The sequence below is a fragment of the Phyllobates terribilis genome, unplaced genomic scaffold (genome assembly GCF_046119375.1).
Source record: "Phyllobates terribilis strain yellow unplaced genomic scaffold, ASM4611937v1 Scaffold_1__5_contigs__length_1240528914, whole genome shotgun sequence".
In the NCBI taxonomy this organism is placed as follows: Eukaryota; Metazoa; Chordata; class Amphibia; order Anura; family Dendrobatidae; genus Phyllobates; species Phyllobates terribilis.
Window position 1 is genome coordinate 746280629 of NW_027362761.1, and position 16760 is coordinate 746297388.

The following is a 16760-nucleotide window of genomic DNA, read 5'->3' on the forward strand; positions in this document are numbered from 1 at the left end:
AGTTTGGACACACCTTCTTATTTAAAGATTTTTCTGTATTTTCATGACTATGAAAATTGTACATTCACACTGAAGGCATCAAAACTATGAATTAACACATGTGGAATTATATACTTAACAAAAAAGTGTGAAACAACTGAAAATATGTCTTATATTCTAGGTTCTTCAAAGTAGCCACCTTTTGCTTTGATGACTGCTTTGCACACTCTTGGCATTCTCTTGATGAGCTTCAAGAAGTAGTCACCGGAAATGGTTTTCACTTCACAGGTGTGCCCTGTCAGGTTTAATAAGTGGGATTTCTTGCCTTATAAATGGGGTTGGCCATCAGTTGTGTTGTGCAGAAGTCTGGTGGATACACAGCTGATAGTCCTACTGAATAGACTGTTAGAATTTGTATTATGGTAAGAAAAAAGCAGCTAAGTAAAGAAAAACGAGTGGCCATCATTACTTTAAGAAATGAAGGTCAGTCAGTCTGAAAAATTGGGCAAACTTTGAAAGTGTCCCCAAGTGCAGTTGCAAAAACCATCAAGCGCTACAAAGAAACTGGCTCACATGAGGACCGCCCCAGGAAAGGAAGACCAAGAGTCACCTCTGCTTCTGAGGATAAGTTTATCAGAATCACCAGCCTCAGAAATCGCAGGTTAACAGCAGCTCAGATTAGAGACCAGGGCAATGCCACACAGAGTACTAGCAGCAGACACATCTCTTCAACAACTGTTAAGAGGAGACTTTGTGCAGCAGGCCTTCATGGTAAAATAGCTGCTAGGAAACCACTGCTAAGGACAGGCAACAAGCAGAAGAGACTTGTTTGGGCTAAAGAACACAAGGAATGAACATTAGACCAGTGGAAATCTGTGCTTTGATGAGTCCAAATTTGAGATCTTTGGTTCCAACCACCGTGTCTTTGTGCGATGCAGAAAAGGTGAACGGATGGACTCTACATGCCTGGTTCCCACCGTGAAGCATGGAGGAGAGGGTGTGATGGTGTGGGGGTGCTTTGCTGGTTACACTGTTGGGGCTTTATTCAAAATTGAAGGCATACTGAACCAGCATGGCTACCACAGCATCTTGCAGCGGCATGCTATTCCATCCGGTTTGCGTTTAGTTGGACCATCATTTATTTTTCAACAGGACAATGAGCCCAAACACACCTCCAGGCTGTGTAAGGGCTATTTGACCAAGAAGGAGAGTGATGGGGTGCTATGCCAGATGACCTGGCCTCCACAGTCACCAGACCTGAACCCAATCGAGATGGTTTGGGGTGAGCTGGACCGCAGAGTGAAGGCAAAAGGGCCAACAAGTGCTAAGCATTTCTGGGAACTCCTTCAAGATTGTTGGAAGACCATTTCCGGTGACTACCTCTTAAAGCTCATCAAGAGAATGCCAAGAGTGTGCAAAGCAGTCATCAAAGCAAAAGGTGGCTACTTTGAAGAACCTAGAATATAAGACATATTTTCAGTTGTTTCACACTTTTTTTGTTAACTATATAATTCCACATGTGTTAATTCATAGTTTTGATGCCTTCAGTGTGAATGTACAATTTTCATAGTCAAGAAAATACAGAAAAATCTTTAAATGAGAAGGTGTGTCCAAACTTTTGGTCTGTACTGTATATATATGTATACTGTATATTTCTAAATACTTTCTCTCTATATAGTATAGTGTTTGTTATAAATCAATTACTTGTTTAATGATTAAGCACTTCGCTTTTTATGATGCTATGTATGTGACAATATAAATTTGCCTGTGTATTCTGTCTGGTAAATATGATTATACAATATTTGAAAAAAGGCATTCTGGAAACTTGACATCTAAGGTAATATGTGCAGCATTATGTTGGTTAAGTGACCCATGGCTTTGTCTGTGTATGTAAGTGAAAATAAATTACAGTTGTACAGCAAGGCAGCAGTATGGGGCGGGACTGATAACAGGTGATTTGTCCAGGCAACTAGTTGAAGTGAACAGAGGACACATCAGTTGGGACTTTGAAGGAACAGGTTACTACTAATTATGACTTGGAGCAAAAAATCATTATTTTATATTTTTTCAGGACTATGCATTTTCAGCTTTGGTTTCTTGTTTGGAAAATCATCATTGTTGATAATGGACAGCCACTTTACCAATGAAAATATGAGAGCAGATTTACAAAGTAAGTAGATTTGGTCCTTCTTATCCTTGTGGATTTATTATATGCTTAAAGTTAATGCAAAAGTATCAACTGCACTTTTACATAGCATATGCGGCATGATGTCATGCTTTTGACTTAGTTTCTATGACTTGCACGTCTTTTTAGTAATATTCCTATTTTCCGCAATAATGATTGAGATTCTTTCAGAAGACGAAATGTCATCACCTTATATTTATGAATGCAAGAACGCATTTAAGTTATTGTTTTAAACTTTTATACAGATACTTTCACGGACCGTGTGTCCGTAAAAAACTCATAGTGGCATGAACATTTTTTTCCGGCAGCACATATGAAAAGTGCCAATACAAGTCTATAAAAAACACCTGTCATCTGTAGAGTGCAAGCTGTTATGGACAGCAGGGTCCACTCTCACTCTCACTTGTAAAGTGTAAGTTCTTATGACTAGCAGGGTCCTCTATCATCTTATGATCAGCGGGGTTCTCTCTCTCTCCTATGCAGTGTAAGCTCTTATGATCAGCATGGTCCCCTCTCTCCTGTAGAGTGTAAGCACTTATGATCAGCGGAATTCTCTTTCTTCTGTAGAATGTGAGCTCTTACGGTTAACAGGGTCCTCTCTCTTTCCTCTAGAGTGTAAGCTCTTATGATCATCAGGGTCCTCTATTTGTCCGTGTCTCTCCTGCAGAGAGTAAGCTCTTATGATCAGCGGGGTCCTCTCTCTCCTGTACTGTGTAAGCTCTTATGATTAGCAGGGTCCTCTCTCTCTCCTATGGAGTATAAGCTCTTACGATCAACGAGATCCTCTCTCTCCTGTAGAGTGTAAGCTCTTATGATCTGTGGGGTCCTCTCCCTCTCCTGCAGAATGTAAGCTCTTATGATCAGCGGGATCCTCTCTCTTCTGTAGAGTGTAAGCTCTTAAAATTAGCAGGGTCCTCTCGCTCTCCTATGGAGTGTAAGCTCTTATGATCAGCGGGGTCCTCTCTCTCTTCTGTAGAGTGTAAGCTCTTATGATCAGTGGGATTGTCTCTCCTGTAGAGTGTAAGATCTTATGGTAATTGGGGTTCTCTCTCTCTCCTGTAGAGTGTAAGCTCTTATAATCAGCAGGATTTTCTCTCTCCTGTAGAGTGTAAGATCTTATGGTAATTGGGGTTCTCTCTCTCTCCTGTAGAGTGTAAGCTCTTATGTTCAGCGTGGTCTTCTTTCTTTTGCTCTCTTGTAGAGTGTATGCTCTTATGATCGGCAAAATTCTCTCTCTTCTGTAGTATGACATCTCTTATGATCAGAAAAGTCCTCTTTCTCTCTCTTTCTCTGGTATTTCTTCCAAACAATTACAAGTTGTCCAGTATTGAGATTGGAGAGAACTCATTTGCTTCAAATAAAATTTCTGTGGAAAAATTTATTTGCAACAAATTCAAATTTCAAAAGACCCTATAAACTTGTATTGCCCCGTGATAAATCAGCTATACATAGAGATCTTTGGCCACGAGACCAGTGCCACAGCCAAAGTTGTCATGTAGCCTCAGCCTAAATGCAGCAGGTAGTAAATGTGTTTTTATGCAATACATTTTCATGTATAATGAAAACCCTTAATTAATTATTTAAATATGTAAAGTCCTCAGTCTTTCATTGTCCTAAAATTCTTATGCTCAGATTGTCAAAACTATGACTTTTCATACAATAAATTTTTAAAAAAAATGTTCACAGAAACATTTGAAATCAGATAAAAATGTCAATTAAAATTAAATAAAGGACAAGTAATGCAGCATGCTAGAAACCCAGTTGGACGAGTTCATAAGTAGTCAGTGGTGAGGGGGAGGAAGGATAATACAACCATCATCAAAGGTTACTGTAAAAAATACAAGGAAGAAGAGTTTCTAATTGAAATCCTCTTCTTTTCTGAAGAGGCAATTTTTCATATCTAAATTTTATGTTATCTTTGTCAAGAGTCCCATCAAGAGTAGAAAAGTGTATGCATTTGATTTGCTAGAGTTTTCTCATAGAAGTAATCTAAAAAGACCTTATGGAAAATTTCCAACATAGCGGAGACATTTAAGGATTTTCAATTTCTTGACAAAAATTATGAATTTGCATTTACGGTACATGTAGTTTCATTTTTCTCCTATTAAAAAGGATATCATCTATTCATTATTAGTACTGTAGTCAGGAATAGTTTCTGCAAAACATCACGTATATCATGGTGATAGGGATGGCACAGGAACTGTGTCCAGTGTCATCACTGTGAAACTAGCGATATAAGATAATAGACCAGACTAATGTACAGCAAAATCCTTGCTCTGAAAGTCAAATGGCATTCCCCTCTTTTTGAGTCCTGCAGTGTGCCAAAAGCAACAATCAACCACTGCATACTGTATATATCATTTCTGTACAATGTGTGTGTCTTCAAAAGCTCAGCACAATTTACCCAATTTATCAAAGCAATTTTGCCATTGAATTGCAGTCTGGGGAGTTTCATGGCCTTGGACACAAAATTTCAATGTTTTGTTCACTGAGTCACTTAGTAATCACTTTTGCCTTGTAAAACGATGCTCCATCATGCTGGAAACATCATTGTTCATGACCAAATTGTTGGGAGAAGTTGCTCTTGGCGAATAATTAGATGATCTAATATTATCTCATAAGGAGGATTCTGCTATGGGATCGGTTCACCACTAGTGCAGAACTTGTTCAGGAAAGGCAACAGGCAGAAATCCTTGCATCTGCATGCACAAAGGCTTTTGGAGGGAGGCCTGGTGTTAAGAAGTGCAACAAAGCGACCTCTCTGCGAGAAAAACATCAAGGTCCAACTGACATCCTGAAGGAAAGACAGGGATTGCACTGCAGAGGACTGGGTTAAAGTTATCTTCTCTGTGAAGCATTTTTCAGATGTTTGGGTCATCTAGAGGAATTGTAGAGAGCAGAAAAGATGAGTGCTACTATGAGTCCTGTGTCATGACTATAGGCGGATTATAATGAGGGCAATCCGGGCGACCGCCCGGGGCCCCGAGCCTCCAGAGGGCCCGCGGCTCCGGGCGGGGTGTCTAATGCCGGATTGCCCTCATTATATGTGCGGGTCGCCGCGGCACATACCGGTAGCAGTGGCGGGAGGGGGGGCCCCGTACCGCTCCCCCAGCAGCGGCCGCCGCTACTTCTTCATCAGCCGGGCGAGCACTGCAGCAGTTAACTTCCCTGTGCTGCCCCGGCCGCGTCACTGCTAGGAGACACGGCCCTGTGCGCGGCCGTGTCTCCTAGCTGTGACGTCACGCAGTGCGCACCCGGCCTGCACCGAAGAGCCTGAGGACTGGAGCCGAGCTGGGGGATGGTGAGTGTGTGTGTGTGTGTGTGTGTGTGTGTGTGTGTGTGTGTGTATGTATATGTCATTGTGTGATGTCTGTTTGTGTGTGTATGTCTGTGTGTGTGTGTGTGGGCAGATGTCATTGTGTGGTGTGTATGTGTACGTGTATGTCTGTGTGTGTGTGTGTGTGTGTGTGTATGTGTATGTCTGTGTGTGTGGGCAGATGTCATTGTGTGATGTCTGTTTGTGTGATGTGTGGGCAGATGTCATTGTGTGATGTCTGTTTGTATGTGTGTGTGGGCAGATGTCATTGTGTGATGTCTCTTTGTGTGTGTGTGTGGGCAGATGTCATTGTGTGATGTCTGTTTGTGTGTGTGTATGTGTGTGTGTGTGTGTGGGCAGATGTCATTGTGTGATGTCTGTTTGTATGTGTGTGGGCAGATGTCATTGTGTGATGTCTCTTTGTGTGTGTGGGCAGATGTCATTGTGTGATGTGTGTGTGTGTGTGTGTGTGGGCAGATGTCATTGTGTGATGTCTGTTTGTGTGTGTGTGTGTGTATGTGTGTGTGTGTGTGTGGGCAGATGTCATTGTGTGATGTCTGTTTGTGTGTGTGTGTGGGCAGATGTCATTGTGTGATGTCTGTGTGTGTGTATGTCTGTGTGTGTGTGTGTGGGCAGATGTCATTGTGTGATGTCTGTTTGTATGTGTGTGTGTGGGCAGATGTCATTGTGTGATGTCTGTTTGTGTGTGTGGGCAGATGTCATTGTGTGATGTCTGTTTGTGTGTGTGTATGTCTGTGTGTGTGTGTGGGCAGATGTCATTGTGTGATGTCTGTTTGTGTGTGTGTATGTCTGTGTGTGTGTGTGTGTGTGGGCAGATGTCATTGTGTGATGTCTGTTTGTGTGCGTGTGTGGGGGGGGGCAGATGTCATTGTGTGATGTCTGTCTGTGTGTGTGTGTGTGTGTGTGTGTGTGGGCAGATGTCACTGTGTGATGTCTGTGTGTGTGTGGGCAGATGTCATTGTGTGATGTCTGTTTGTATGTGTGTGTGTGTGGGCAGATGTCATTGTGTGATGTCTGTGTGTGTGTGGGCAGATGTCATTGTGTGATGTCTGTTTGTATGTGTGTGTGTGTGGGCAGATGTCATTGTGTGATGTCTGTTTGTGTGCGTGTGTGTGTGTGGGCAGATGTCATTGTGTGATGTCTGTATGTGTGTGTGTGTGTGTGTGTGTGTGTGTGTGTGTGTGCAGATGTCATTGTGTGATGTGTGTGTGTGTGGGCAGATGTCATTGTGTGATGTGTGTGTGTGTGTGTGGGCAGATGTCATTGCGTGATGTCTGTTTGTGTGTGTGTGTGTGTGTGTGTGTGTGGGCAGATGTCATTGTGTGATGTCTGTTTGTGGGCAGATGTCATTGTGTGATGTCTGTTTGTATGTGTGTGGGGGGGGCAGATATCATTGTGTGAAGTCTGTTTGTGTGTGTGTGGGCAGATATGATTGTGTGATGTCTGTTTATATGTATTTTTGTGTTTCAAATGTGTTTATGCGTGTATGTATATGTCTGTATATGTTTGTGTGTGTGCATGACTGCGTGCGGCCACCTGCTGAGTATAGTTGGCACCGTGCGGCCTCCTGCTGTATCTGGGGAGGGCGCCGTGCGGCCCCCCGCTGTGTATAGATGGCTACGTGCGGCCCCCTGCTGTGTATAGATGGCTACGTGCGGCCCCCCGCTGCGTATAGATGGCGCCGTGCGGCCCCCCACCATGTAGAGATGGCGCCATGCGGCCCCCTGCTGTGTAGAGATGGCGCCGTGCGGCTCCCCGCTGTGTATAGATGGCTACGTGCGGCCTCCCGCTGAGTATAGATGGCGCTGTGCGGCCTCCTGCTGTCTCTGGGGGGGGCGCCATGCGGCCTCCCGCTATGTATAGATGGCTACGTGCGGCCTCCCGCTGAGTATAGATGGCGCTGTGCGGCCTCCTGCTGTCTCTGGGGGGGGCGCCATGCGGCCTCCCGCTGTGTATAAATGGCTACGTGCGGCCTCCCGCTGAGTATAGATGGCGCTGTGCGGCCTCCTGCTGTCTCTGGGGGGGGCATGCGGCCTCCCGCTGTGTATAAATGGCTACGTGCGGCCTCCCGCTGAGTATAGATGGCTACGTGCGGCCTCCTGCTGTCTCTGGGGGGGGCGCTGTGCGGCATCTATACTCAGCAGAAGGCCGCACGTAGCCATCTATACACGTATACTCAGCAGGAGACTGCACGGTGCCATCTATACACAGTGGGAGGCTGCACGTAGCCATCTATACACAGCGGGAGGCCGCACGTAGCCATCTATACACAGCGGGAGACTGCACGGTGCCATCTATACACAGTGGGAGGCTGCACGTAGCCATCTATACACAGCGGGAGGCCGCACGTAGCCATCTATACACAGCGGGAGGCCGCACGTAGCCATCTATACACAACAGGAGACTGCACAGTGCCATCTATACACAGCGGGAGGCTGCACATAGCCATCTATACACAGCGGGAGGCCGCACGGCGCCATCTATACACAGCGGGAGGCTGCACGGCGCCATCTATACACAGCGGGAGGCCGCACGGCGCCATCTATACACAGCGGGAGGCCGCACGGCGCCATCTATACACAGCGGGAGGCCGCACGGCGCCATCTATACACCGCGGGAGTCTCAGTGCTTTGCAAGAGCAGTCAATAAATTCTGCTTGACTAATTCTGAGCACCATAAAGTCTGGTTCGCTTCTAACCTGCTGTCTTCATTTTCAGCTTGCTGAATTCTAGCTCATTTACTGTTATTCGAGACGATGCCTTTGCTGGTCTCTTTCACCTTGAATACCTGTAAGTGCTCCACTTAATGTCATATTTTTGATTCTGTTCTTCTTCATCTACTGGCATGTGCAATTGTATGAGCATGTATTCATATGAATTTATGACCTACTTAAACCTTCGAGGACCTTAAATTTTATTCAATCAAATTTTTTTCAAGTTTAAAACTATGGGACATATATGTGCCTTGATCCTCAAAGGGTTTTTAAAGGGGCTGCAAACATAAATACGAAAAAAATAATTCAATTAGTGCTTTTTGTGTTCATTTAATTTTTATTTGAAGTCCATTTTTTTTATATACCTTGAAATTAAGCCCTACCCCATGGAATGAAGCCCTACCTACACGACATCTGAGAGCTACATGGATCCCGCTTGTGAGGTGCCTGTCCGTCACTACTATTCAGTTTTAGGGTCCACTCACTAAGCCATATATTCTCTCATGCAAGAGAATAGGGCCAATTATGCTAATGACACTCGGCTCAAACTCTGTCAGAGCTTCAACTGAGTGTGATCCGATTCTCTCGCAGCACAGATATGGAGAAGATGGAGAACTTAATTTCTCCATCTTCTCCATAGTCTCTGTGAGTGTTCATCAGACTGCACTTGGATGACATCCGAGTGCAGTCTAATGTTTTACGTGCACCCATAGACTTGTATGGGTGCACATGGTCCAAATATCGAATGAGATTATTTTCTCATGCCGATAATCGCACATCTGCACTGTCCCATAGTATAACATAGGGCCGAGTCCTATCCGATAAAACATCACATAGCATTCGGCCGTGTTATACGACAGTGTGAGCGAGCCCTTAGAGTCAAGGAATATTTACATGCAGATGATGATATTACTCTCCCAGTGTATATTTTTTTAGGCGAGTTCATAGTAAATGCTTTGCCTTTTTGACATGTGATCAACTAAAGAAGAAGAAAGATTTAGGACCTCCCCTATACAGAAACGGAAAATAGTTTGGAGGACTTGCATGTCCATTTTTATTTATTATGAGAAAGTCATAAAAGATCCCGTTTTTTAACCATGCTGTGACTTTCTGCTGAGGGAGAGGGAGAGAGCTGCCCTATTCAGAGTCTGTAATAAGACCTGCTGACAAAAGTGTTGAAGATACAGTCTAATGTGAATTAACAATGAAAAAAAGTTAATTTCACAAATGGCTTGTATTTTTTTTAATACAAACTTTTTTGTGTTTACAGCTCCTTTAAAGGGAATCTGTCATCAGGTTTTTGCCACCTAATCTGAGAGAAGCATAATGTAGGGTTAGAGGCACTGATTCCAGTAATGTGTCACTTACTGGGCTGCTTAGTGTTGTATTGATCATTGATTTGTCAGAAGGTAATTATCACTAGATGACTAGTAAGTTCTGTAGGACCCCACCCCCATCACTGATCAGTAGATTTCTGTGTACACTGAGCATGGGCAGAAAGCTGCCAATCAGTGGTGTGGGTGGGGCTATACAGAGCGCAGCATTCAGAGAGCTGCTAGTTCTGCAGCAGATGAAACGGTGATTTTCTCAAAATGACAACAAGCAGCTGAAAAAGTGACACATCGCTGGAATCAGGGTATCTGCCCCTATATTGTGCTGCTCTCAGATGAGGCAGCACAATTAATATTGTGCCAAATTAATTTCCCGTGAACTATCACATGATCTATCACAGGGGATCATGTGACATGTCACGTGATAAATCAGGTGTGTGTGGGGGGGGGGGGGCCGCGCCTTCTAAACTGCCCGGGGCCCTTGCTACTCTTAATCCACCCCTGGTCATGACAACAGCAAAGCATCCTGAGACCATTCATGTGTCGAGTGACTTTTTATCAAGGAGGTGGGCTCACTCATAATTTGCCTAAGAAAACTACTATTAATAAAGAATGGGATCTAATCATCCTCTAAGAGCAACTTTTCACAAAGATCCAAAAGCAATTTGGTAATGAACAATGTATTTTGTAGAATGATATAGCACAATAGCAAAAAATGATAACTAAGTGGCTCGGTGAACAAAACTTTGAAACATCGAGTCCATGGCCAGGAAACTCTCCTGATCTCAATCCCATTGAGAAACTGTGGACAAAAAGTGGATGAACAAACAAAACCACTTAAATTGTGAGTGTGCTGTGAGGAGCAGATGAACTGACAGAGGGAGCAATATCACTCTATCATCTTACATGCCATGGTCGCCCGGTATGGATTGTGGCATGTATGGTATTATTTAAGCCACTGCAGAGGACTGACAGCATACATTCCCCACTGCTGGTTCTGTACTAGCACTGGGGAATGAGTACTGTTAGGTAGAGGGAGCCCAAGGTTCACTAGTCCCTGGTTAAGATTCACTGCTTGATCACCTCATGGAAAGAAGTGCTGTGACAAGAAGTGGTTAAGCAGATTCACATTTTTTTGCAATACATTTTTATACATAATGTTAATTTATTTTTTTTACTAAAGTCACTAAAAATGTTTTGTTGTCCTAAAGTTTTGCTAAAATTATTCTACTCATGATGTCAAGTCTATTGAAAGCAGCATACTACATACAGTACTAACGAAAGTAGCATACAAATCCACTATGATAGGCTCTAGTGATGAGCGAGCATGCTCGCTACTGCTCGGTACTCGCCCGAGCATCTCAGTACTCGAGATGCTTGGAGCTCGCCAAGTACTTTCGAGATGCTCGGGCGGGAGCTCGGGTCCCCGACCTGCATGTTTGGCGCTATTTAGAGCACCAATCATGCAGGGATTGTCTGCCACTCACTGTAATGTCACAGCCATGGTGGTTGTGGCATTACAGTGATTGCCCAAATCGATGGGAACAGTGCTCACAGTGAAACATGAAAAGCCGGCAATTCAGCAGCGGCATACACTGGTACCCGACAATTTAGAACAGAAAGAATAGAGCATCATACATAGATTAGATAGATAGAAACATGTCAGTCACATATATAAGAAGTACAGTGATAGTGTTGGTTACTGTACTTGTCATTTAATGTTAAAATAAAGGATTTATTAAAAAAAAAATTGGCGTAGGGTTCCCAGTAACTTTATTCTCTAGCAGAGGTTAAGCAGACGGCTGGGGCAGAAGTTTGAAGCCTGGGAAGGGGGTAATACCCAGGCTACTAATATCAGCCCCCAGCTGAATACCTAGCCTTTACCAGCTGTTAAAATGGGGGACCCCCCAAAAAAATGATGCGGGGTCCCCCCTATTTTAATAGCTAGCAAAAGCTAGGCAGACAGCTGGGGGCTGATATTAATAGCCCAGGAAGGGTGCCATGAATATTGGCCCCCTCCCAGGCTAGAAACACCAGCCGTCAGCCGCCCTAGAAATGGTGCATCCATAGAATGCGCCAATTCTGGCACTTAGCCTCACTCTTCCCACTGCCCTGTAGCGTTGGCAGTGGGGTAATAGGGTTGGGGTTGATGTCAGCTTATAATGCCAGCTGACATCAAGCCCAGGTTAGTAATGGAGAGGCGTCTATAAGACACCCCCATTACTAACCCCATAGTCAAAGTTAAAAAAAAACACAAACACCCAGAATAAAGTCCTTTAATTGAAATAAAGACACAATTCTTTATTGTTCTAAATTAAACCATACTTACCATCACGCCCATTCCAGCTGAAGCCAACGATCTCCTGCAATAAAAATAAAATAAACCAACCTCATCCTTACCTTTCCATGGTTCCCAGGACAGCTCCAGCTCTGCTACATTCACATGACAGACTGAATCGCAGCCGAGAGCTGCCAACCAGCTTGCCATGCCGCAGACACTGAGAAGCGCAGGCATGCTTGCGCTCCTCAGTGTCTGCGTGTGACAGCATCCAGATGAGCCGAGTTCATGTGCAATAAAGTCGACTCACCTCATGCACGTCACTGACAGCGTGGGAGAATTCTCTTGCGCATGTGGTGAGCGCAGGAGAATTCCCCCACGCTGAGATGGCATTGAGATGACAGGCTGGATCGCAGCTGAGCGCTGCCATCCAGCATGCCATCCTTCATAGACACTGCAGAGCGCAGGCATGCTTGCGGTCTGCAGTGTCTCTGAAGGATGACAAGCAGGATGGCAGCGCTCAGATGCCACCAGCCTGTCATCTCAATGCCATCCCAGCGTGGGAGAATTCTCCTGCTCAAGCGCTGAGCGCAGGAGAATTCTCCCACGCTGTCAGTGACGTGCATGAGGTGAGCTGAGTTCATTGGACATTAACTCGGCTCATCTGGATGCTGTCACAGCCAGACACTGAGGAGCGCAAGCATGCCGGCGCTTCTCAGTGTCTGCGGCATGGCAAGCCGGATGGCAGCTTTCGGCTGCGATCCAGACTGTCATGTGAATGTAGCAGAGCTGGAGCCGTCCTGGGAACCATGGAAAGGTAAGGATGAGGTTGATTTATTATTTTATTTTTATTGCAGGAGATCGTTGGCTTCAGCTGGAATGGGCGTGATGGTAAGTATGGTTTAATTTAGAACAATAAAGAATTGTGTGTTTATTTAAATTAAAGAACTTTATTCTGGGTGTTTGTGTTTTTTTTAACTTTCACTATGGGGTTAGTAATGGGGGTGTCTTATAGATGCCTCGCCATTACTAACCTGGGCTTGATGTCAGCTGGCATTAAAAGCGGACATCAACCCTAACCCTATTACCCCACTGCCACCACTACAGGGCAGTGGGAAGAGCGAGGCTAAGTGCCAGAATTGGCGCATCCTATGGATGCGCCATTTCTGGGGCAGCTGACGGCTGGTGTTTCTAGCCTGGGAGGGGGCCAATATTCATGGCACCCTTCCTGGGCTATTAATATCAGCCCCCAGCTGTCTGCCTAGCCTTTGCTAGCTATTAAAATAGGGGGGACCCCACGTCATTTTTTTGCTGGTCCCCCATTTTATTAGCTGGTAAAGGCTAGGTATTCAGCTGGGGGCTGATATTAGTAGCCTGGGAAGCTCCGTGGGTATTACTCCCTTCCCAGGCTTCAAACATATGCCCCAGCCGTCTGCTTAACCTCCACTAGAGACTAAAATTACGGGGAACCCCACGCCAATTTTTTTTTTTTAATAAATCCTTTATTTTAACACTAAATGACAAGTACAGTAATCAACACTATCACTGTACTTATTATATATGTGACTGACATGTTTCTATCTATCTAATCTATGTGTGATGCTCTATTCTTTCTGTTCTAAATTGTTGGGTACTGGTGTATGCCGCTGATGAATTGCCAGCCGGCTTTTTTAAAGAGACGGGTGCATGAAAATCGGAGGGCACTAGTTTGTTCCAAGTGCCCTGCTATGTTTTTCATGCACCCTCCTATATACCTTGCCTGCGTGTCTGCCTATATATTCTGCCTGCCTGCCTGACGTTTAATTGAGCACCGTTCCCATCAATTTGGGCAATTTTTGACCTTCTGCAGACCACCGGGGGGGGGGGGGGGGGGAACCACCAGAAAAATGCTCACGTTTCCCATAGACTTACAATGTGCTCGACCCGAACTTCGAGCACCCGAGCATTTTAGTGCTCGCTCATCACTAATAGGCTCGCATAGGAAGTCAATAAAATGCACAAATCATATACCATTAGACTTAGGGCTCACTAAAATTTTATTTTTTTTTCACATTCATATTTCAGTTCTATCCATTTTTTTTACAGATACATTATAGTCTATGGGACTATTCGAATATCTGTGGTTTTGAGGGACTGAATGGTCCACACCAAAACAAAAAGACAGCCAATTTGAATTCAAGTCAAAGATCAAACTCAACAATACAAGTTTATGGATTTATGAAAAAATTAGACAATAAATGGATGCCATCAGTGTGCCATCCAAATTTCATGTTTGTTTGATAGGAGAAGCTTTAGAGAATTTCTCATATGCAAAAGAAAAACGCAAAAACTGATGACACTCCACCCATAGTTACATAATATTAAGAAGCTAGTAAAATAAGGTGGACCCCTTTCTATCTGTTTTCAACTAGGAGTTAAAAATAGATGAAAAAAAAATGCCCTAAGCATTTTAAGTAATTTACCATATTAGAAAATTAACTTCTAAGTTTTTGAAAAAAAATTGCAGTCAAGTGATAGGATTGTTGGAGTTGAGTGATATACAGTACATATTCAGATTTGATCAAGGTCTTTGACCAAAATAATACCTGCAAAACAAGGCTCAAGGAATGTCTGTATTTTTGTGAATTTATTTGAGAGATGACAGTTAGTGTTGAGCGAACATGCTCGACACTGCTCGGTACTCGCCCGAGCATCACGCTACTCGGGATGTTCGGCGAGCACCGAGCATTTCCGGGTTACTCGGGCGGGAGCTCGGGTCTCCGCCCTGCATGTTTGGTGCTCTTTACAGAGCCAATGAACATGCAGGGATTGCCAGCCAGTCACTGTAATGCCGCAGCCATGTTGTTTGTGGGCATTACAGTGATTGGCTGGCCGCACAGCTTCACCTCCCAGACGATCAGCCCGTCATGATTGGTGTGTGTGGGTGTCTGTGCGTGTGTCTGCGAGTGTGTGCGGGGTGTCTGTGCATGTGTCTGTGCGATGTGTGCGCGGTGTCTGCGAGTGTGCGCGGTGTCTGTGCGATGTCTGCGGGTGTGCGCGGTGTCTGTGCGATGTCTGCGGGTGTGTGCGATGTCTGGGGGTTGTGTGCGTGCAGGCAGACAAAGGCCGATGTGACACTACTACTCCCATCGGCCTATGTCTGTCCCCGGTCCACTCGTGCCAGCAGGATCAGCTCGATGGGAGCAGTAGTTCCCATCAGCCTGATCCTGCTATTTAAATTGCCCTACTGTGTCCCCAATAAATGTATTTAACATGGCATTGGTGGCCAGTGGTTGCCTACAATAAATTAGTTCATACATTACCTGTCCCCGCCGATCGCCACCTAAAATAAAGTAAAAAATAAAAAACTACACCTATACTCACCTAGACACCTAATTCCCCGAAGCCATCGATCTCCTGTACTAAAATATAAAATAATAAACCACAACCTTATCCTTACCCCTCCGTAGTAGTCCACGAGTGTCCCACGAAGATCTCCAGTTTAGAGCAGCCACATAGAATGTGACCGCTCTGAACCGCTGCCGCCGCTAGAATGATGGGGCCGTAAAGCAGCCCCGTCATTGCATAAGCGGGTTCGCCGGAGTTCAGGCAGCGCTGCTCCGGTTAGCTCCTTTACGGCCCTGCTGTATCGTGAGAAATTCCCACGGTACAGCAGTGCCGTAAAAGAGGTCTCCGGAGCTGCGCTGACTGAATGCACTCCGGTGACCTCAGTCAGTGGCTCCCGCTGCCGGGAGCGGATGTGTTCCCAGCAGTGTGAGCTTACAGCAGCCATGCACAGCTGTCACCATCTCCAGATGTGACAGCTGTGCATGGGAGATCAGCGCAGGAACGTGGACAGGTAACTATTTTTTTTTAGCAAACTATGAATTAAATAAAATTGTGTGTTTTATTTCAAATAAATTATTTTTTTCTGGGTGGTGTGTTTTTTCTTTTTAACACTTTGTAGGTTAGTAATGGGGGTGTCTTATAGATGCCCATCATTACTAACCTGGGCTTCATGGCAGCTGGCGCTGACATGAACCCCAACCCTATTACCCCCTGCCACCGCACCAGGGCAGCGTGGAAGAGCGAGGTTAAACGCCAGAGTTGGCGCATCCTATGGATGCGCCATTTCTGGGGCGGCTGACGGCTGGTGTTTCTAGCCTGGGAGGGGGCCAATATTCATGGTACCCTTCCTGGGCTATTAATATCAGCCCCCAGCTGTCTGCCTAGCCTTTGCTAGCTATTAAATAGGGGGTAACCCACGTCATTTTTTTTGGGGGGTCCCCCATTTTAATAGCTAGTAAAGGCTAGGTATTCAGCTGGGGGCTGATATTAGTAGTCTGGGAAGCTCCGTGGGTATTACCCCCTTCCCAGGCTTCAAACATCTGCCCCAGCCGTCTGCTTAACCTCCGCTAGAGCCTAAAATTATGGGGGATCCCACGCCAATTTTTTTTTAAATAAATCCTTTATTTTAACACTAAATGACATTAGAGGAGTTAATAAAGATGCAGTCCCTAAATTATTATTTATTTTTTAATAAATTTTTCCCAAAAATTTTGACGTGGGCTTTGCCATATTTTTGTATGCCAGCCAGGTACGGCATCCAGCTTCTATGAACGCGCCATTTTTCGGGGTGGCTGCGGACTGCAATTTGCACCGGGGGGGGGGGGGCAGAAAGCTTGGGCCTCCCTGCGCTGCAGATTCCATCCCCCAGCTGCCTAGTTGTACCTGGCTGGACACACAAATAGGGAGAAGCCCCACGTCAATTTTTTTAAAATTATTTCAGGAAATTCATGAAATAATTAAAAAAAAAATATGTGGGGCTTCGCCCTATTTTTGAGTCCAGCCAGGTACAACTAGGCAGCTGGGGGCTGGAATCCGCAGCGCAGGGAGGCCCAAGCTTTCTGGGCCCCACCCGCTGCAAATTGCAGTCCGCAGCCACCCCGGAAAATGGC

The 16760-nt window shown here is 45.1% G+C and overlaps 1 protein-coding gene across 3 annotated transcripts in view; it reads left to right on the top strand.

Annotated features, from left to right (window-relative positions):
• Nucleotides 1–1927: 1927 nt before the first annotated feature.
• Nucleotides 1928–16760, top strand: part of LOC141149103 (beta-1,4-galactosyltransferase 1-like) — a 249856-nt gene continuing 235023 nt past the window's right edge. For 2 of the 3 annotated variants that reach the window (XM_073636865.1, XM_073636866.1), the window contains exon 1: nucleotides 1928–2149. In XM_073636865.1, coding sequence (XP_073492966.1) covers nucleotides 2011–2149 — 139 coding nt within the window. In that variant the 5' untranslated portion in view covers nucleotides 1928–2010. Of the gene's footprint in view, nucleotides 2150–8218; nucleotides 8291–16760 lie in introns of all 3 variants that reach the window. The other variant, XM_073636867.1, reaches the window with a different exon arrangement.